The sequence below is a fragment of the Octodon degus genome, unplaced genomic scaffold (assembly GCF_000260255.1).
Source record: "Octodon degus isolate 3935 unplaced genomic scaffold, OctDeg1.0 scaffold00257, whole genome shotgun sequence".
NCBI lineage: Eukaryota > Metazoa > Chordata > Mammalia > Rodentia > Octodontidae > Octodon > Octodon degus.
The window spans coordinates 1,961,673-1,983,856 of record NW_004524833.1 but is presented as its reverse complement, the minus strand read 5'-3'; the positions used below and the strand labels follow the sequence as shown (position 1 = coordinate 1,983,856).

The 22,184-nt window shown below is 44.4% G+C and overlaps 1 protein-coding gene across 1 annotated transcript in view; it reads left to right on the top strand.

Moving 5' to 3' along the window:
• Notch2 (notch 2) overlaps positions 1–22,184 on the top strand; it is a 156,073-nt gene that overhangs the window by 56,611 nt on the left and 77,278 nt on the right. Inside the window, exons 3-4 of the mRNA XM_004646181.2 lie at positions 16,639–16,898; positions 20,404–20,739. Of these exons, the coding sequence (XP_004646238.1) occupies positions 16,639–16,898; positions 20,404–20,739 (596 nt within the window). The remainder of the gene's footprint in view (positions 1–16,638; positions 16,899–20,403; positions 20,740–22,184) is intronic.

Here is a 22,184-nt window from a genome sequence, read left to right as displayed (position 1 = left end):
TGTGTGTGTGTGTGTGGCCAGCTCAGCCCACCAGGGGGCGGGGCTGGCTGGCATGTGGTACTGGAGGATTGAACCGCGGTCCCTGGGCTTTGCCAAGCTTGTTTCAAGTAGGTGCTTTAGACCACTGAGCCATCTCTCCAGCCCCGGTCATATATTTTTAAGAAAAGTGGTAGTAGTAAGATACCACATTAGAGTTAGACATCATAATTTTTTTGGTATTTCCACTATTTTTATCATTTTTGGTTTTATTATTTTTAAAAATTTGTTATGATGCTGAGGATGGAACTTAGTATTTTACATGTGCTAGTTAGGCACTTGCTCTGCAGCTTCAGCCCTTATACTTGGTTTCAGTGTTGACAGTGATGATCCTTTGCTTGTTGGGTTGCCTCTTTCTCTCTCTCTCTCTCTCTCTCTCTCTCTCTCTCTCTCTCTCTCTCCTCTTTCTTCTTCCTCTTCCTCTTCCTCTTCCTCTCTGTCTCTGTCTCTGTCTCTCCCCCTCCCTTTACTTGACCATGCTGCGCGGCACAGGCGGATCAGCATATTGGAGGGAGCCATCCTAGACTAACCTCTGGACTGCCTTTTTGCAGTTCATAATAACTGCTCCTAATGTCACCTAATTTCTAATGAACAAAGAAGTTGCTTAGCCTGCCCAGCAAGCTCAAGGTCCTGAGTTCATCCCTGGTAATAACAATAAAAAAAGAAGTTACCTAAATTAAGTGAGCAGGGCCCTGGCCCTAGCTCAGGTCTTTAAGTGGCTGCTTCCACAAAGCTGTCAGCCTCAGGTTGCTGGAGTTCGAACCTCACACCTCTCCAGCTGGCCAAAAGTGCCCTGAAGGCATTCGAGGAACAAAAAAAAAAAACCACCTTATTCCATAAATTAAGTGAGCATTTGAAAGCATTTTGTCTTCGTATTCGGTACTTTAATGCTTTTCTGCCCTTAGAGCAGGGGTTGGTTCTTTAAGTGCTAAATAGTGATTTGGGTTTTGCTGACTAAAAGGAAAATTGAAGGTCTTAAATAGATATTACTGTTTCTATTTAAATGGCAATTTTTCACTTGAAAAATGTGAAAGCGAGCCAGGTATGATAGAGGACTATAATCCTAGTATGCTGGGACACTGAGGCAACAGGATCACTCGTTATGGCCCAGCCCGAGCAATTTAACAAGATATATAATCTTTCCAGACATGACAGCACACACCTGAAAGCCCAGAACCCAGGAGGTGGGGATAGGCGATCACCAGGAGTTTGAGAGTAGCCTAAAATAAAAATAAGAAAGGCCTGGTGATGTAGCTTGGTGTGAAGTCCCTGGGTTCAATCCCCGGTGCCTTTAAAAACAGTGAAAACCAGTTATCGCTCCTGAGGTGACAATAGAAAAGCAGGCGGCCACAGATTTCATCTGAGGGTGGCAGTGTGGCAACCTGCCCGAGGCACTGAGAGCCACTTAAAAGGCTTTATGTTCTTCTGAGGGGAGGAGTAGAGACTGCAAGAGCCATTCTTTTTTGAAGGTTTATTTTTCGATTGCTGAATGAAATTCTTGGAACGAATTTTCTGAAATTGAAACAGTGATTCGTATCTGATTCCTTCTTTATTTTCAGTTGGGTCCTCTTGCCTATACTGGAGGCTAAGGCCAAAGCTGAGATCCTGCCAAGTTAATGAATAATAATTAATAAATGAAAACTACATTTTTTTCTTTGACAATTATGTTGTCATTGGCGTAATAATAGTAGATATTGTCAATTGTTGTAAACATCAGGAAAGTAATCATTTGTATGGGTAGGTTTTGGGAGCGGCTGTTTTGATCATGATGACTTTAGTAATTGCATTTGCTTTCAGAGGTTTCTAATCTTGAGGAAAACAGATAAACCCTGTCCCAGGAGTGGGGTTGGTGCTAAGTTAGTGCGTGTATTCAGGCATGGGCCCCGGTGTGCCGCACCTCGTGGGCACTGCCTAGGAGTTTGTGGGCTGTGCTGCTAGATTTGGTTTAAGAATGTAGGAGGATGGAAAATAATTACAGAATTGTAGTTTTAAAGGAGTCTCTGTAGAGTCTGGTTGTCTGTTTTCTGCACTTTCTCACTGGACCTCCCCTGTTGGCTTGTGGGGTTTCATTTTGTTCCCATGGAAGTGTCGATTTGATTTCATGCTGCACACCGAGCACAGACAAAGGGATTTCTACAGTAGAGGAGCATTTTATTTGTAGGACACCTGGTTTGGAATGTGCATTGATAATGCTAGTGTTTATAGGAAATTCCTTAGTCCATCCAGCCAATGTCCATCCACACCTCAGTGCCAAGTCTAGACTAAGAGCTACTTTCTGTGTGCTGTCTCACTCCCAGTTTTTATTATTACCACCCATTGCCCAAAGGAACTTTTAAAATTCTTTTTTCCCTAACCGTCTTCATCCTGTGCAATTTTAATAGCATTGATGTATGGATATTGTTTATCTTGTTTTTTTGGAAGGCCAGAAACCATCTTATGTATATGATTGTATTTATTTATTTTATTGGCAGAACCGGGGATTGAACTCAGGCCCTTGCGCTTGCCAGGGAAGCGCGTATTTCACTGAGCCATCTCCCTGGCCCTGATTCTTTTTTTTAAAACTCTGATGAGCCAGTTTTCTTCCCTTTTGGTTATGGTTCTATGTTTTAAGGGAAATAGTGTTTTTTGTTCTGTTTTATTTTGGGCTTGAACTAAAGTTAGACACCATTATTTTTGTTCCATGATGTCTACCATTTTTACTATCTCTGATTCTAAAGCCGTTAAAACAAGCTTTCTTATAGTGTCTGAAGGCATTCTGAAATTACATTTTCCAACTATTCATGAAAAAATGTTGCACTCCTATCTGAGTGATTTTTTTTTTTCCTAAGAGGAACAATGTATTCAGAATCCACAAAGTAATGCTTAATTTTTTTGTCTTTTTTTTTTTTTTTTTTTTTTTTTTTTTTTTTTTTTTTTTTTTTTTTTTTTTTTTTTTTTCGCTTTTAAAGTTTGAAAAATGCAGATGTTTCTTACACCTACTCCTACCTTGAGGTTTGGTTTGATATGAATTGAGTATGATTATTTTTGAACTAATAATCCTTTCAGGTCATACTGAGAACTTTTGGAATTGTGCATTCGGATGTGTTTTAGACTTCAGAACCTCGGAGGTGGTCACTCACTGCCCCTGGGTAGAGAAAGCAGGCTCACATTCCCGCACATTTCTTCCTAGAAGTCTTACTTAAGTTTTGCTGCCGCTCTAAACATCCCAACAGTTCATGGCATTGAGGCCACTTTGTAGGATTTCTGTCACTCAGGGCTGTCGGCCCATAGTGGTTCATGTTGTTATTTTATCACAGACTAATAAAAATGCAGGAGGGACTGAAGACTGTGTGTGAGAGATAGCACATTGTGTGCCTTTTATGTGCCTGTTAGCTGACTTCATATTTGTGAGAAAAATGTAATTAAAAAACCAATCTACTCCATATGTGGTTGGCCCACTTGAATGGCTTAGGGGTGAGTAGGGGTTAAGAAGTATTCTATATGTCAGGAATCTTAATTAGTTTTAAAAATCCTTTGGGTAAATAGCTCAACCTATTCCTTCCCAAACTTCAAGTGTTATTGAAGTCTTTCTAAGGTGCGAAGACTCCAGCAGCCCTTGCAATTTGCCCTTTGGCATCTGTTAAGGATATCAGCAGTGCATAGTTCAATGCCTTCCGCTTGCCAGTCACTGTGTTAGGCAATGGGGATATAGTAATTAATAATTCTTGTCCATTGGGGAACATAAATAATCATAATAAAGGTTAATGAAAGATAGGATATGTCAAAATTGTGCGAACGTATAGCAGGCAGGTGTGACTGGGGAGTTTCCCAGAGGAAATAGCACTTAAACATAGGCCTGAAGGAATTTTAGGGTTTTGCTATGAGGGTGGGGAGAAGTATCTTGGGCTATGCAGCATGTGTGGAGGGTGGAGGGGAGCTGTTTGCGGGAAGGAGCTGAGCTTGGCAAGCCTGCTGGGTGCAGGAGAGAGTCTCCAGATGGAGCCATTTTCAATGTATTCAGTACAGGGCATCACATCGACATCTATTAAGAATTCAATTTGTAGCTACATGGGTGGAACTTGAGACCATACTCATGGGTGAAGTAAACCAGACACACGTGTGTAAATAGGGGATTATCTCTCTGGTGTGAGAAACGGAAAATGTAAATAAGAGCATAATTGTACACTAGATATTGTGAAATAGGAAGAAACTCTTCAAAAGGAAAAGAGAAATAAGAGGGGGAGGGGAAAGGAAGGAAGGGAAAGAAGAAGCAAGGAAAGAAGGACAAAAGTCGAGCTTGGTGAGTGGGTAGGGGTAGAGGGTTTGAGAAGGGGATGGGAATAGGGAAAGAAAAAGAGGAATCGAAACTTCTCATGTATGCATAGACATTCCCTATAATTAATGTGGTCATTATGTGTACTTAAATTGTACCAATGAACTTAAATTTAAAAATTCAGAAATCATTTTAAGAGGTTGGGGTATGCCTTGGGGTAGAGCACTTGCCTAGCACTGGATTCAGTTCCTAGCTCCTCAGTAGCATCATTTTAATAGACCTTTATGTTTTAATAATCATAACAACATCTGCGCACATTTAGTTACAGGCAAGAGAGTACCTAGCAGTATGGAGAGTGAACTTTCAGGGTTGCAGAGCCCTTCCAATAATTCTGCCAATCATATCTTGGAAACAGCTGACTTAATTTACTAATTTCTGCCTATTACTGTGAGGGGTAATTTCTGGAAGCTCATCTGATCTGGGTGTGTTTGTCATGTTTCAATCACAGGTAGATATTTTCTCAGGGTCCTGGATGATGAACTGTGGTAAGGTGCTGACTGTGTGCTGGAAGGCGCGTCTCTCGGCGCTGTCGTGTGCCCCTGCCCCGTCTTCTGGGCGACGCCTGTAGGGCTGGGCTCTCCGCTTAGCTTTGGAGCTCTGCGAAAGGGACCCACAATTCAAGCTGGTAGATAAGGGTGTTTGCAGAGTTTTGTGTCAATAAAGTGTGCTCTCCCATCGCAGTGAGTGGTTCCCAACTTCTCAGGCCCCAGTGGAGAGCAATGATACTGTCATGGAACAGCTTTCGCACCCGTGTAGCACTTAGCCTCTCTTTGGCTTGGATTTATCGAACAGTGTGTGTGTGTGTGTGTGTGTGTGTGTGTGTGTGTGTTGCTTTATTCAGGGAAGCGTAAGAAAACCTGAACACATGGAGCTCCAGAAGACAGTTCCCAGCCTCACAATTCCTCGTGAGGTCCTTTTCCTGTGGGAAACTTTCAATTTGGAAGCATTCAGCCTAATGTGGGAACCAAGATTAACATTTTCTGAAATACTTCCACAAGAAAAGCAGAAATGTTCTGTCCAGGAAGCTGAATTTACATAGTAGAAAAATGGGCTGTCTTGTAGTATTGGGTAGTCTTTGTGTATTAGTAGTGATAAAAAGTTGTGTGTGTGTGTGTGTGTGTGTGAGAGAGAGAGAGAGAGAGAGAGAGAGAGAGTTTGTATACTTGTCTGTTTCCTTTACATCAATCTAACAAGGCCCTAGAAAGTGTTTCACCACAAACAGCCGAGCTCCGAGCCCTACTCTCTATGCCAGTACTTTCTTACTTCGTTCTTTTCAGTTTTCCTTCTTGCTGAGTAAGCTATCAAGTTTCCTTTTTTGTTTTGTTTTTTTCAGAGGAAGAGAGTAGGGGTTGAGAGCCCGAGTGAAGAAGTCAACATGACCGAGCTGCTTTTGCTTTTTCTCCCCCTTTACAGGAAGTTAACTGGAAATCTTCGTGTTTAGTTGTTGTTGCTGTTGTTTATTTTTGTTTTAAAACAAAGTCAGTAACTAGTACAGCCCAGTGAGTTACTTTTACACAGAGTCACAGAATGGAAAGGTTGGCAGGCGGAGCATGAGACCTGGGACTGAAGTGCCAGGAGAGGAGGATGATGGAGCTTGCCCCGTGGCGGGGTCTGGATGCCAGCCTGGGTGTGGGACTGATGGTGGAGGCTCCGGGACCCCGCGCGGTGTGTAGCTGGGGTCTTGGGATTTGAAAGTTACGTAGGAACTTTCACTGGTTCCAGCTAGCTTCGGCTGTTAGCAGTTATTTTTATCTCCTTTCACAGGGGGCTGGGGGAAGGGGCAGGAAACCAAGCTGGCATTATGGTCACAGGAAAGAACAGGCTGATTTGGGGCTGTGTAGACTGCAGACCTTTGTTACTGACCGATGCTTAATTTGGTTTCTGGATTTTGTTAGCTTCCCCCTGCCCTCACCTCATTTACCTTAACGACAGCTTCCCCCCTCTGGAGCTCGGCTGGGGCAGGCTGCCACCAAGGACTGGGGGGCCGAGAGGCCCAGAGCGAGAAGAAAGTGGGTTGAAAGCAGAGTTCTGTTTAAAGAATTTTCTGCTGGAAACCAGCCCAGAGGGAGTAAAGAGGAGCTTTAATGAGGAGCAGCTGCAGGGCCGACACAACCCACATGAGACATTTTTTCCCCCTCCATTCCACATTCTGTGTAGTTTTTAAAAATCATGATTTTGAAATAGCTGTTTTATAAAGCACGCCTCTCCTTTTCTTCTTCTTGTATATAGTGGGATTTTACTTTTTTTTTTTTTTTTTTATGACCAAATCCTCACAGAAAAAAAACTACCAAAAGGGGGGAAAAAAACAAAAAGCCCCACTAAGGCAGAGCAGAGGCAGAGCCCTGGATGCAATTTAGGCTCGCCCTGCTGCTGCAGAGCTTTCCGTGCAGAAAATGAGAAGAGGGAACACTGGCTTTTATTTGGAAAAGGGGCTTATTTCCTGCTCAGACTTCAGTCATCTTGGAGCTGACAGAAGCTGCTACACTGTTTTAAGCTTTTCTCTACATGAGTGGCTATTCACTTAGGAAACTTGAAAGAACACATTTCTCCGTCCTCTATTACTAGGGGGACTGAAGCTGAGCTGGAGCCGCCGCCAGATAGGATGGAATTGCTATTCACGTCCCAGCTTCCCTGAAATCTGTGAAGGGGCTGCACATATAACTCAGGGTGCTGGTGACGTGAGAGTTGGTGTCTGGTTTTCATCTGTTCAGTGGTGTGTGTGTGTGTGTGCGTGCACACATGTGCACGTGCGCGTGTTATAGGTGTCTTTGCAGATGGAGTGCTTTCTAGCTCTGAAAAGTCCCTCATTTTTCTCTGTTCCACTCCCTCCTTGATGTCATGGTTTCTTGTGTGTATTTGAATAGTCCAAGTGGAAAGGTGGGCCTCTTATGTCAGAAATGGCAGACTTCTAAAGAAAGTCGTATCTGAATGAGCCTCGTAAGTAGTCAGAGTAGTTTATGGAATCACTTCATAGGGAAAAAGCCTTGCCCCTCCATTCTCATTCTCACTCGTTAGCTGTGTTCTTTCAGGATTCCTAAGCTAGGGAAGAGAGTCGAATGGAGATTGCAGAGAATACTTCAGTGACTGGTAAGTTCCCCACAGGAGGAAGGCATGACATTCATGTAGCTTTGGGAACAAAAGGTAGCTGTTCAAATTATTTGATTATTTGTGTGAAAACCGTTCAGCTCTTTGTTTCTAGCAGTAGCAGTCTTCAAACTTTATACCAGTAACTGAATGGCATTATAAATGGGAGAGGGAACTTGTGTGCTTAGCAGGTCATATTTCCAGCCACCAACCAAGCTTAAGTTAAGTTGTATCAAGCAGAGAGCTACTGAGCTCTTGTTTTCCCGTACGGTGTTACATCCCACTTCTACTTCAGGGATTGTAGTATCCTTGTGTTCTAGTGGGGCAGGGAAATGTGAAACTGAGAGATCTCATGCCTTGGGAAACAGGAGTCCTTTATTTCCGACCGTCTCACTTACCGATGACTTCTCTGCTGTCCCATGTCCATATTTCAGCTTTGTGGGGTGTGAAGGATAATCTGGACTCTCAGGAGTCTTAGGTTTGATTTGGCCGGTGTTCCACGAGACAGACCACAGTGTGGAGTTGGAAGGGGATTTTCCTAGCAGATTTGGATTGGGAGACTGACCTTATCCGTTATATAAAATTTAACCTGCTTTGAACCAGTTGCTTAGTGACATATGCAATTCAGGGAACCTGCAGAGGGCCTCAGGACATGCTCTTCCCCAGCAACTGTCTAAATGGAAGCTGAGAGAGGCATGGTGAAGACAGACCATTGCTTAAGTGAAGCCGAGCCCTTGGTTAGAAACAGTGATGATGAGGAGGGGTCAGAGGTGGGCAGGTGGGCTGGCGGAGACTTACTGAAAGAGCAGATGCTTGAAAGAAGCAAGGAAGAAAGCCAATAAATAGGCAACATCAGGTGGGAAGCACACTACCTCTCACTGGAATTCAGAAGATTTCTTTTTTAAATTTTTTTAGTAAGTGTTGACAAAATTGTGGAAGTAACCTGGAGTATTTAGGTTAGGATGGATAAGTGGTAGCGTAGGGCAGGTAAGAAGGGTCAGAGATTCTTAGATGTATGCTAGCTTCCAGGCGGAAGAGTGGCATGGTCGAAATTGTATGAAGGATTAGTAGTAGTGTTTCATTGAGGCATTTGCCGGCTGCTCCAACAGAGAGGTGGGATGGAAGGCTGGTACAGTTAGGGCGATGGCGCTGACCAAGGGGGTGCTAGTCTTTGGGGCGTGCTTTCAGTACGTGCTGTTTTATTAGTTCTGGGTGAAGGTGGGGCTGACTTTGTAGATGGTGCAAAGCTAGGGAATTTGCTAGGTTCACAAATGAGAGGCTTGAGGTCAGTTAGCTTTGATGTGTCGGATCCTGCAATAGGGGTTCAGGTCAGCGGGCTTCGGAGATGCGCCGCAGGGCTGGCCTTCTGTCGTCGCTGGCTGTGGTGTGTGAGTAGTCTGAGTGAGCCCCGGGTAAAGGTCCAGTGTGTGACAATTTTAGGATGCCAGTTCAAATTAGGAAGCATTTGCGTATAGGTGGAGAAAATATGGCATAAACGTAACTCATGGGGAAAGGATTTAGGGCTGTGGAGTTGCACATAACATTTTGTGGTTTCCAAGAAAGTAAAGGCTGCGCTCGGCAGCTCTTACACGAAGGAAGCAGATGCAGCGTTAGGTTGTGGTTGTGCGAGGTGGTGGTCCGATGCTGTGCTGCCTGTGCGAGGTGGTGGTCCGATGCTGTGCTGCCTGAGCCAGGACGTGTGGGCTGGATCCGTTTCTGTCTTGGACCCCATGTTTAAGAATCTGATGAACTGGAGTCATCTGTAGCTGTAAAATGCTTGGCAGGTGTTGATGTGGAGTAAATGCTTAACATCGTTGGTCATTGTGACTGTCGTTGTTGACATTTGATGCATAGAAGAGCCACTAAAAAGGTGAGAAAGCTTGGAGATCATTTTATACCGAGGAATAGTTTCATGATGAGTAATAATCCAAAAGCACCCCATCCTGGGGACAAAAGAACCCAGAGAGTCTACAAAAATGTCTTTAGATTATGCTTTTCTTTCATCATGTTTTTGTGTTTTGAGATGGGGTTTCACTATGTGATTCAAACTGGTCTTGACCTCACTATGTAACTTAGGTTGACCTGAAACTTGTGGCAGTCCTCCTGCCTCAGCCTCCCAAATGCTAGGATTACAGGTGTGCACCACCATGCCAGGCTTTGTCTTTAGATCCATGACAGTGTAACTGTAAGAGAAGCAGAAGGCTTGCTTGCTGTCTTATGTACTGGAGGACGTAGACGGTCAGTAGGTGGAAATTGTAGAAAACTTTTTTTTAAAAGTTGAGACAAATCACATAGAGGGCCAGCCAGATAGCTCAGTGGATTGATGTGTCTGCTTAGGCAGACATAGCGGGGAGGGGGGTTCAACCCCAGGTCTGCCGGCCCCACCTCCAGGGCTCGCTGAGATGTTGAATGAGACTGGGCAGGTGGTGCGCAGCTGTAATCCCAGCGCTTGGGAGGGTGAAAAACAGGAAAGATCATTACAAGCCCAATCTGTGTAGTGAGACCCTGTAGACTCTGTACTAAATACATTTTTTAAAAAAAGATATGTCATAAACATAACAAAATTCACCCTTTTAAAATGTATAATTCAGTTATTTTAGTGTATTTATGAAGCTTCAGAACCCACCTCTATTATCTAATTTCAAAACATCTTCATTATTTTCACAAAACCCTCCACCCCTTGGGACTCCCCGTGTATGTCCCTGTCTCCTTCACTCTTGCCAACACTGATCTATGTTCTGTCCATGGATTTGCCAACTTTGGGCACTTGAATGATACAAGCGCTCTTTGGAAACCAGTTTCTTTCACATAGCGTGATGTTTTTCAGGTCGTTCTGCACTGTAGCATTTGCCAGAATGTCATTACCTTTTGTGACTGAAGATTTCATTGCATTTTCATTTATCCACTCATCAGCAGATGGATATTTGGATTCTTTACCCCTTTTGGCTATTCTGAGTCACACCATGAGTATTTTTGTGTGGACATATATTTATCTTGTGTGCATGCCTCGGAGAAGCAGTGTAATTTGAAGACTGACGATTTCTGACGATGGAAAGGCTGAAGACTTTGTTGAAGCACTGAGCCAGTACAGTAGTTTACTTAAGAAATCCATGATGTTTACTGGGTGCTACCTGGTATTCTCAGGGCTTTGTGCTGGTATGAAACCCTACAAGGATACAGTTACTAATTCGGTTTTACAACAGTGAGGATTAGTGCTTTGTCCAAGATTATCCATTGAGCAAATACCGTAAATGGTGGAGCTGGGGTGGAAGTGCAGGTGGTCTGGTTGTAAAGTCTGCGCTCCTCTCTGAGGCACCTTGCTGCGTGCTGGTTTTCATTCAGAGACCTGTGATTGTCTTTTGGGGCTGCTTTGGCAATGATAGTTTCATTGGATAGAAATTTCCTTAGGGTACACCAAATCCTCAGGTGCTTTTATTCCAGGGGTTGTTGAGGCTTTTAGGGTGATTAGAACTTGTGTCACAAAGGAAAGCTGGTGTCTTTTAGCTCTTTGTAGAAGTTAACTAGAAGGGGAATACCTGGGCCAAATGTAATTGCAATTTAGTCTTTTGAAAGCCATACTGAGTTCTGTAAGGGTTGAAGTAGTTGGTATTCCCACCAGTGCAGAAGGGTTCCTTACTCCCCACAGCCTCACCAGCATTTTATGGTCTGATTGACCTTCTTTCTGGGGTCGGATGGAATCTCAGTGTTGTTGTAATTTGCGTTTCTCGAATGGCCAGCGACCTCAAACATTTCTTTATGTACTTAGTGGCCATTTGTTCTTCTTTTGGGAAGTGTCTGCTCCCTTCACTTGCCCAGTTTTGGTTGGGTCTTTTATTTTAGGGGCTAATTTTTCTGAGTTCTTTATGTGTGCTAGATATTTGTCTCCCATCTGAGGAGTAGCTGGTAACCCCCCTCCCCATTTAGCAGATTGTCTCTGCTATGTTGGATGTTTCTGGTTGTACAGGTGCTTTTAAATTTGCTATGATCCCTTTGTTGAGTGTTGGTGCTATTTCTTGTTGTACTGTAATGTGTGCAGATGCGTGTCTGTCCTGGTACAATTCACAACAGCTGAATCTTGGAAGCGGCCTATATGTCCATCAACAGATGAAGGGATCAAGAAAATGCGATGTTTCCACACCATGGAATACTACTTAGGAAGAAGGATAAACTTGGGTCATGTGTGGGGAAGTGGATGCACCTTGAGACCATAATGTTAAATTGGACTCACAGGCTTCAACATAGTGTGGCTTCTCTTACATGAGAAACCCAAAATAGAAAGAGCAGAATAAATGATAGCTGATAGGTGATAGGGAGACAGATTCCTCTCAAGTGGGAAGGACAGATCTGCAGGTGGGGGCAGGGAGGCGCAGGAGGAGAGGGGATGACAGAGCATTAGGATGGAGCAGCCCCACACAAGGAGTGTAAACTGCAAACGTGTACTAATAAAAAAAAAAAAAAAGGGAATTGTGTACATGAATGGTAAGTATTATAGGAATTCAGTTAACAAGACTTGTCCGGACATACTAATAAATCATATATAACTCAAAGGGATTAACTAAAAGTGCCTTTAAATTGTGAGTAGAAGCTTTAGAAAATTGGAGGAATGAGAGTTTCATGGGAAAATGATCTCTTTCCAAATGTTTAGTTTCAAGTATTGGCAGAACATACTAAGGTCGATATATGACTTTTAGAAAACTAAACATACAGGGCCCAAAGCAGCATGCTTTGCGTCTGTTTCATTCAGGGTGGTGTTTAAAACCAAGCACATAACTACAGCAGTGACACCAGAGGCATGGGAGAGAGGTGCACTGCCGCCGGACTTAACCTGCAAGGAGGCTGCGATGGGGGTGGGGGGCAGAAGAGTCAGCCGTGTAGACGGGACTCTGCCTGCTGTGTAATGCACAGGGAGTCACTGAAGTTGGGTGGTGGGGACAGATGGAAGGGAGTCCCGGAGCGGCCAGCAGTACTTCCTGCAGGAGAGGGAATTTCCTGATGGTGAAATCGCAGATGCAAGCACCAGGCAACAGGGAAAGGAAAGTCCTCGCTTTTGGAACGCATCTTATAGGCATTAAGGGTAGAGTCATGCTGCAGGAGGCAAGGAAGAGGTCAATGGAGGTGTTCAGCCACGGGTTTGTGTTACACATTGCTGTCCTCTATGGAGTTGCTCAGACGGCAGGTATCAGCATGCAGTTAGTCAAGGTGAAAATTCTACATATTAACTGCTATTTTCAAAATACTGGGGCCGGGGAGATGGCTCAGTGGAATAAGCGCTTCCCTGGCAAGCGCAAGGGTCTGAGTTCAATCCCCGGTTCCGCAAAAAAAAAAAAAAAACAAAAACAAAATACTGATGGAAGTGTTTAGTGCAGTCACCTCAGCCATCCTGTATATATACTTGCATGATTTTCCCTCCTTCCTTTTCCTCTATCTTTTCTCCTTTCTCTCATCTTTGTTGTTTAATCCTCAAGTTCAGTGTCTTTCAAAACTGTGAAACACTTCACAAATTTGTGTGTCATCTTGTGTAACTGTTAATCTGAGCAAAGGATCTGACATTAAAAATAAATAATATAACAACCATTGTTAATCAGCTATTCCTGATTTGAAGATCTATACCGTATATACCCAGATACAGCCTCCCCGTTTTCTGGGACTCTTGCATTGTTTGGCATAGTATGGGGGTAGGCCTCTGTGTCTCCTTGGCATGCCTTGGCCTTGTGGGGCTGCTCTACCCATGCCCTGTGCATTCCTTCTTCCTGAGCACATTTCTCGTAGTTGCCTGAATAGCTGGCCCCCCGCCTCTTTCAGATCTTGACACAGACTTTGCTTTCCCAGTGAGGCCTTCTCTGATTTTTTATTTAAAACTGAATTTTTTCTCCCTGTCCAGTCCATGCCCTCTCCCCAACCTTATCCCTTCCAACTTTTCTTTATAACATTTTCTTCCTCTAACCTATTGCATCTTTGATTAGCTAAATTTGTTTTTCTGTTTTCCTGCTAGAATATAACTCAATGAGTACAAGGTTTCCCCAGTGTAGTTGTCCCTTAGTACCTGTGGGGCACGGGGTCCAGGGCCCCTCACAGATACCACCATCTGTGGGTGCTCAGGTCCTGTGCCAGAAATCTCTACATTACTTAGAATGCCTAAATATAGCATAAATTCTGTGCACAGAGTTACTACATTTTTAGGGAATAATCACCAAACAGAAGCCTGAACATATTCCAAAGAGACTCAGTTTTTTTTTGCCTGATCATTTTTGACCCAGTTGCTGGATTCCGTGGATGTGGAACCTGTGCAGACAGAGAGAGCTGTCGGATGCCTGGCAAATAGTAGGCATTTACTAAGTGTTTGTTGCGGGAATGAATGAATATTATGAGTTTAATATAATATTCTCTTCATCACTAACATCGTTATTAATAAGCATATGGGAGCCTATTAATAGACTCCATAGATTTTCCTCCGCTCAGGGATTGGCAAGCTTTTTCTGTTAAAGAGCCAGCAAGTAAATATTTTTGAGGGCCATGTGGCCACACTGAAGTTGCTCCACTCCGCTGCAGTAGTCCGAGGCAGCGGCAGGCCATCTGTAAGCGAGCGAGTGTGGCTGTGTTCCAGGAGGGCTATTTATGGATGCTGAAACTTGATTTTACATAATTTCCAAAGGCTGCAAAGTATTCATTTTATTTTTTTCTCCAACCATTTAATAACATGGAAACCATTCTTAGTTTATCGGCTAAGGAGATGGGCAGTGGGCCAGTTAGACCCGTAATGTATACTTTGTCAGTGTCTACTTTCATTAGTTTCTTAAACATACCTTAGTCGAAATGTGTTTTTCCATGCTTGGAAGGGAACCACAATGTGAGCTAAACCTCCACAACAGATAATTCAAAAATTCTTCTGTTTAGTTCCAGAAACTTTAATGTTGTTCCATTTTTGTTTTCCTGGGAACTTTGTTTTCATTATGTGTTTGTGATGTTCATATTTAAATGAGTTTGCGTTCCTTCAGCAGAGGCCACATGGCAGCCTTGGGAGGGGTGTAATAGTTGAGCAGCAGAGCTGGTTAGAGCCCACCCAAGTTTAGAAGATTGCCATTATTTACAAGGTGAATAATTCCCATATGGGAGGATTAAAAGTCATCAGCCAAGCCCAATGCCCAGAGGACTGTCACTGTAAATGAGAATTGTGTTACAGTTTTTAACATCATCCATAACACATTTCATGAGTATACTGCAAGTGCTTTTAATAATGTCACTCAGGGTTAATTTTAGCTGTACCACTTTGGTATTCTTTGCTCCTAAAAAGCAAAAAAAAAGAAAAAAACAACAGCAACAAAAAAATCCCCACAAAGACCAAAGAACTCCAAAATCTCAAAACAGAAAAAAAAAAGTCTTATCAAATCAAACTGTGATTTAGATAAGGTATCACATTTTCCTCAGTAAGCAGGAAGAGAAAAATGTTTTTCATTTGCCCAAGTTTTTGCTACTCGTAAGGTTTTTCATGTTCAGTTTTCACAGCAGGGCTGTGGTGCGGAGTGCCGTGGTGACTGTGCGTGTGAAAGAGCTGGCAGTCGGTGGCAGTGGGTCATGTGCCCAGTCAGAGGACGAGGGTTCCTGACCAGAGCTCTGCACGGCTGAGGCAAAGACTCCTTCCTCACTGTTGGCCTCAGCCAGTTCCTTGCTACAGACCCTGCTCACTGCCTCTTCCTTTCTTTTATGACCTATTTATTGATCAAGATGCCCAGAGCCCTTGCTGCTGTCCTTCTGCTAGGCTTACAGCGTGCTGCACTGGACACGGGGGAGCAGGCTGTGGCTTGGTATCTCACCAGCACTGTAGCCATTCCTGTGGCTTTCTGCCTTTGCCATCTCATCTTCTGTGTGATTCTTCTGAGCATGTTCTGCCCTGGTCTGCTAGGAACTGGCCTCCTTCTTTGCTCTGTGACTTTGATCCTTAAAGACCTCACATGATCCAGCAACAGCTAGTGGGACGTCTTGGGTATGTTGGCAAAGCAAGGGAAGAATCTGGCATGACCCCAGTGCTTCCGGACCCCAGGGACTGAGCCTCAGAAGATGACGGGAGCCGGTGTGGAGGGACTAGATTTAGAGGGTTTTGCAGATGTATTTTAGTTGAGATGGTGGTGGAACCTCGTTGGAGATTCAGTTGTGTATCCTACAAAAAAGTAAAATGGTGAAATCAGTTGAATCCAAAATCTGGGACTCCAGCCAAGCAGCAAATTTATAGTCAGAACCAAAGTCCTCGTGTTCCTTTTAAATACTTCTTAGGGATGCAGTTCATACAACTTCATTATGAGAATGGAGCCTTCTCAAGCAATTTTGAAGTTGTATAGAAAAAATTGTTATAAATAGTACCCACAATTTGGAATGATTGAGCATCTTGTGAATTGAGAGTTGCCATATACAAATTCCTCAATGTCTCAATGTGGAAAATATTGTAGGATGTTACTCTTCAGTTATTTCTTTTCTTCACTTTGGTATAAATACAGGACCTTTGATACTTTGTTATTTTAATTACATTTTGTGCCTTTTTATTTGCTTAAAAAAGCCCTGCCACTTACATATTTACAAATATTAGGACATTCCTCTTGGATCTTTTCCCATTCCTGGACCTCCTTCCCCTTTCTGTTACAGTCTCCATCGTCTGGTTGTAGCCCAAAAGCTGTGTACAGGCACACTGGTGTTTCGGTGGAAACAAGAGAAAGAAGAACTTACTATTTCTTGATATTTAAGTGAGGAATAGCACATGGGGTCTTACATATTTTAAATTGGAGGGTCAGAGGCTTGGTCAAGCCCATGCATTTTCACATAAACAACTTAATCCTATCCAATGGTTTAGTCAGAATGAGAAAGCAAATTAATTTAAGTAGAATATGAACAATACATGCCTAAAGGGACTGTTTCACCATCCCAGCCGATGCCTACGTAGGCACGGCTCTGTACACTGCCTTTGAGGAAGGGTCATGCTGACTGGCTGTGGCGGACCCTGCTGGATAGTCCACCTACCAGACCCAGACAGACCCTGAAATGTGTGGTTAAGTTCTCTAAGTACTCCTTTTCCAGTAGTGATGGGGCTTGCAGATCATACCTTTAATTCTCTTGATTCACAGCTTGCTGAGTCCTTGAATAGATCACATTGTTTTACTGTAAATTGTCGGGGTTACAGAAAGTCAAGAGTTCTAATGGACTCCTCTTTTTCCATACAGATGTCCAGAGGGCTTCTTGGGAGAATATTGTCAACATCGAGATCCCTGTGAGAAGACCCGCTGCCAGAATGGAGGGACCTGCGTGGCGCAGGCCATGCTGGGGAGAGCTACCTGCCGGTGCGCCCCAGGCTTCACCGGGGAGGACTGCCAGTACTCGACCTCTCACCCCTGCTTTGTGACTCCTCCCTGCCAGAATGGAGGCACCTGCCACATGCTCAGCCGGGATACCTATGAGTGTACCTGCCCAGTTGGGTTTACAGGTAACAGAGGGGACCCTCACCGTGCTTTGCCCTCTCAGCAGCTATCTTTGTCTTGAATCTTTAGGTTTTAGGGTTTGGTTTGAAAGGGTCCTCCAACTCTGTTGCACATTTAGCGTTATGATAAAGAATGAGAATATTCTGGATGCTGCCCACAGGCTCCTTTTAAGAGTTTTAAGAAGCCGAGAAGGAGAGAAAAACAGAGAAATACCTGGATATACTTGAAAACTTACAAGTGTATACTATGTGTGTTTGACCTCAGGACTAGAGGTCAGACTTAATCCACTAAAGGAAATACACGGTCACTAGGAGAAAAGGCTGTTGATGCTGCTGATTTTTCACTTCTTTAAAATCGTCTTGAGCTACTGAGAGCATGCTGGCTTTACTGGCTTTCTGAACTCTTGCTTGTTCCTCTTTTTCTCTCCAGTGCCTTCTCCTTATCCACTAAATGTTTGTGTTCTCTGGAACACTTTTGAGCACTGTCCCTGTTCTCCCTGGGGAATCTGGCCGTCCTCAGTTGCTTCGTTGTCTCCACCGGGTGCCGACGCCTCTCACAGTCATGCCTTTAGCAGTGCCCTCGCCAGACGCTCAGGCTCACCCTTCTGACTGCCTCTTGCATGCTCTCCTCAGGGCTTCTGTAAGCACCTCAGATACAGCATGCTGATTAAGTGAGGGACCCCTGTGGGCACTTCATGCACCCCGCTGGAGCTGCTCTTCCCTGTCCTCACCCGCTGCAGCATCTGTTGTTAGTCCTGTCTCTAAATTACGTGCTATCTGTCCATTCCTCTCCACTTCCTCTGCCTGTTGTGTAGCTGGGGACACCAGTACATTTCACCTGGATTCCTGAATTAGCTTCTTGGCTTCTTAGGATTGTCCTCTGTCTCCCTCACCTGTAATATTGTCACATCATTAGTTATAAATGCAAATCTTGTAACATACTCACTTGCTTATGGTGTCTCATAACATTTCCTCGTCCACAGAATAAATTGTGACCTCTCTTATTTGGCTTCTGTGGCCCATCAGAATCTAGACCGTGGTGTGCCTGTGGCCTCGCTTCTGCACAGTCTGATCACGCTGACGTTCATCATTTCCTGACAGTGTCAGTCTTCCTGTTGCTTACGTGTAGCTGCCTGAGCCTTTGCCTGTAATTGATGCTTACCCAGTGTTTCTGTAAAACTGTCTCAGTGACTTCTTTGTGATTCCTTGAGGCAGTTGGTGGCTAGGTTTGACTATTTTTATGTCATAGTTTATTGTAATTAATTTTTATGTGTCTCTTGTGAATAGATTTGGGGTTCTTCAGAGGTAGGGCCAAACTTTGCTCAGAATGAACCATTGGTGTTTATTAAATTTGGTGAGAAAAGGAGAACCATTCTCTGTTTTGTCCTGTTTTAAATACTAATTGGTTCTGTATAACAATAAGCAGAAAATGAAAACTACACCATAAAGTAGACTGGATTTTAGCACATTTGTTCTATTTTTCATAAGAGCTGCTGGTGGGGATAAAGGGCAGCCAGAATGATGACTTGTCTCCACCTTGACCACGACAGCATTGATGATGTGGGTGGCCAGTGAGGTTTGGGGCTATGAAGAACTTCTTGCTGATTGTCTGTTTTATTTTTGTAGTGCTGGGGATTGAGCCCAGGACCTTTGGACTGAGCTATACCCCCAGCACTTTTTTTTTTTTTTTCCTTTCCTTATTTTGAGACAAGATCTGGCTAAGTCACAGATTGTCCAAACTGGGCTCTAACTTGTGATCCTCCTGCCTCAACTTCCTAGAGTTCTGGCATTACAGGTATTTGAGTTGTTTTGCTGCTGTAGGGCATAGGGGAGAGCATTTCCATTTACAACACTTTAATCCTGATTAGAAGAATTAGAAAGCAAAAATGCCTTCTTTATAATTAAAACGTCGCTTAGCAGTGGGCCCCAACTCAGAACTTCTACTTTTACTATTATAAAAACCTCTTGAGGGTCTGCAGCGTTCTGGTCATTCTCATACATATTTGTCACTTGACCTGTCATATTGGGAATTGTGGCAGTCAAGTTCATCCTTTTGATTTTGGTGAGAGCTCTTTACCTCACCCAGTCAAAGCTGTTAGTGTGTCACCTCTCACAGATGCAGCAGAGGTAGTGAGCCAGTGTTTCGCGTCATGTATTGGGAAACCAAGTTCAGGAGCCTCTCTGCTTTAGTAGTGGGCAGGCGCTCTGATAACCCAGGGCTGTCCGAAGGAAGTGTTTGTGTCTCTTTGCCATTGTAAGTAACTACCTCTCAGTAGAAGGATGGAAAGGAGGACGAATGGTAGTTCCTTCATTTTCTCCCTGCTCAGCACTGGGCTGCTGTGCTCTGTCCAAGTTTTTTGCATCATTCCCTTTTGCTGTCCCATTTCTTGACAAGCAAAGAGCATTTCTTTCTGTCTTGTATGTCGTGTCTTTTAGCAAAGCAATCCTGTCTCTCAGTTGCTTTTCTGGGGGCTCAAGATTAGGACAACCAATTGGAATATTAACACATTCAGAGTTTTCATCTCTAGTTTAAAAAAAAAAAAAAGACTTAGGTATTCAAAACAGAGTGACACGTGTGCATCAGATTTACTGGACACATGGCATAGTTCTCCGTTGTTCTCTCTCAAAGACTCTGTTCTGCTTCCCATGGACTCGTAGCTTAGGACTCAGCATCATGGTCACCTGCCGCTGCTGGTGCCTTTCTGCTCCGGGAAGCCCACCAGTTATCTTTCAGGACCTCTGCTCTCAAGACATCTTTTATTTTGATATACCGGGAATCAGAGATCCACCACCATCTCCAAATGCATGAAGGTGTATCATAGCAAGATTATAGTTACCGATGTGGCCCAGAGTATGTGTGGGCTATATTTAAAGAACATAGATGTAGTATTGGCTTGTTTCTCCCTGCTAAGAGGACTAGTGAGTAACTATCCATTGCGGAATGGATCAGTACACTTCATTCCTTCAACAGACATGGTGCACACATGCCGTGGGGCAGTCAGTGCCTGTGGGAGTGGCAGGATGAGAGAACACTTTGGGGATGTGTGTGTCAGAGGGCATTAAGGACGGCTTCACAGAAGCGGTGACTGCTGAGTAGAGTTGTCCAGAGAAGCGAGAGTTCAATAGGTGAACGAAAAGGGAGTTGGCCTTCCAAAAGGAGGAGCAGCATGTGCAAAGACAGGGAGGTGTTGGAGAGCAGGTGCACCCGGGCTCTGAGCCAGGACCCTTGACCGGGCTTCCCGAGTAGCCTGTTGAGTCTTCTGTTGGCCATCTGCTGAAGCTTTGAGCCTCACCTACGGACCTTGAAGCGTTTTCTGGAAAGTGCCTTGTGTCAGATGATCCTGAAGGGGCTCTACTTTGTCCTTGTGTAAAATTAAGAAGCCTGGGGATCTCCATGTGAGGTTTCTTGGTACCTACCACCTTTTGTGGGGGAGAGAGATGGGGTGTTGCGGGTGAGGGTGTCTGCTCTTTCTCTCTTGAGCAGGACTGAGTTGTGTTATCCTTCTTGTAGGGAAGCTCTGCCAGTGGACTGATGCCTGCCTGTCTCACCCCTGTGCTAATGGAAGTACCTGCACCACTGTGGCCAGCCAGTTCTCCTGCAAATGCCTCGCCGGCTTTACAGGGCAGAAGTGTGACACTGATATCAATGAGTGTGACATTCCAGGCCGGTGCCAGAATGGGGGCACGTGCCTCAACCTGCCCGGGTCCTACCAGTGCCAGTGCCCCCAGGGCTTCACAGGCCAGCACTGTGACAGCCCCTATGTGCCCTGTGCACCCTCCCCCTGTGTCAATGGAGGCACTTGCCGGCAGACTGGTGACTTCACTTTCGAGTGTAGCTGCCTTCCAGGTAAGGAGTTCTCCACGATTCTGGGAACCAGGGACAACGCAGTCGCGGGAGGAGGGTGGATGGCAGTGAGTGTGGCTCAGAGGCTCCTTTGGGAAGTCCCCTTAGAAAGAGGGAAAAGGGAAGTGAGAATTCTGCGTGGGGTGGGTGGCTCGCGAGGGAGGAGTTTTATGGGCCCGCTGCACTTCATAAACTAAGCGGGAGCTTACTTAGCAGTCAGGGTTTATGATGATGAGCGGCTAGGAAATTGTTTATTGTCCCTTTTGGAGAGATGGTGAGAAGAAATAGGAGAGATAGGGCCCTGGGAAACTGACAGCGAAATCTGGAATGGAAAAGAACATCATGAGAACTAGGCACTGGTAAGTATATACGTGTGATTAATAGAGCGCTTTAAACTAATTGACCCTAAGTAGTCCATCAGCTAGCTGTTCCTTGTGCTTTTGCCTCTGAGGGATTAACTGTTGTTTTTCTGTCCACTTAAATACATCTGTCCACCTTTTTGCTAACTCGTTCAGGACAGGGTCTCCCTGTGTAGTTTTGCGTGGCCTTTTTGAGCTTACTGTGTAGTCCAGGCTGGTTGCACAGTCTCTTCTCCTGACTCAGCCTTGGTGCTGGGATTACAGGCGCTTATCGCACTTTCAACCCCATCCACCCTTTGGGGATGTTTTTCCCCTAGGAGACTGGCCTTTGGAATTCTCTCCCATGGATCTTCCCCGAGTTTGCGGTAACCCTTCTCTCAATGGGAGCAGGAGAGCTTGCAGCTTGGGAGGGAGGGTACTCCATTAGTCAGTATTGGGGGACTTTCTGATGGGCCCAGGGCGGAGGACTTATGAGAGATGACGCGTGACGCAGTGCTTTGTCATGCTCTTGGCTGGTGCCCCGGAGCACTGAGGAAACCTGAGATGGCATCAGGCAGAGGAGCAGAGTCTGGGACCTCAGCGCTTGGTTTTCCATAGCGGGGGAAAGGAGCAAGACCCGCCAGCTCTCTTGAGTCCCTATAAAGTGACGGGGAGGTTGAAATCCAAGAATTTTGATTGGAAACAGAGCACAAACAGCTGGAGCAAATGAATTACTAAGCAACAAATCTCTTGTTTTTATACAAATATCCTGAGTGCAGAAACAAAAGAAGGAAAACCGTGTGTGTGTGTGTGTGTGTGTGTGTGTGTGTGTGTAGGTGCTATGCTAAATAGGCATAATTGCCTTAATCCAGAGATTTCTCTAGCCACTCATTTGGAGTGAGAATTTTAAATTCTGGTGGTTCACATATAACTGGTTTGTGTTTTATCTTCTAGGGATTAAAGGTTATAGGTTGGTCCTCAGTAAAAATAAACAATTGGTAATTTATTCATTTTATTTGGTAAAAGTGTATTGACTGTCACATTCTGGATACCGTGTCGTGTGACCAGGATGCGGCAATGCAGGACACTGCTAGAAATCTAAATAAAAAC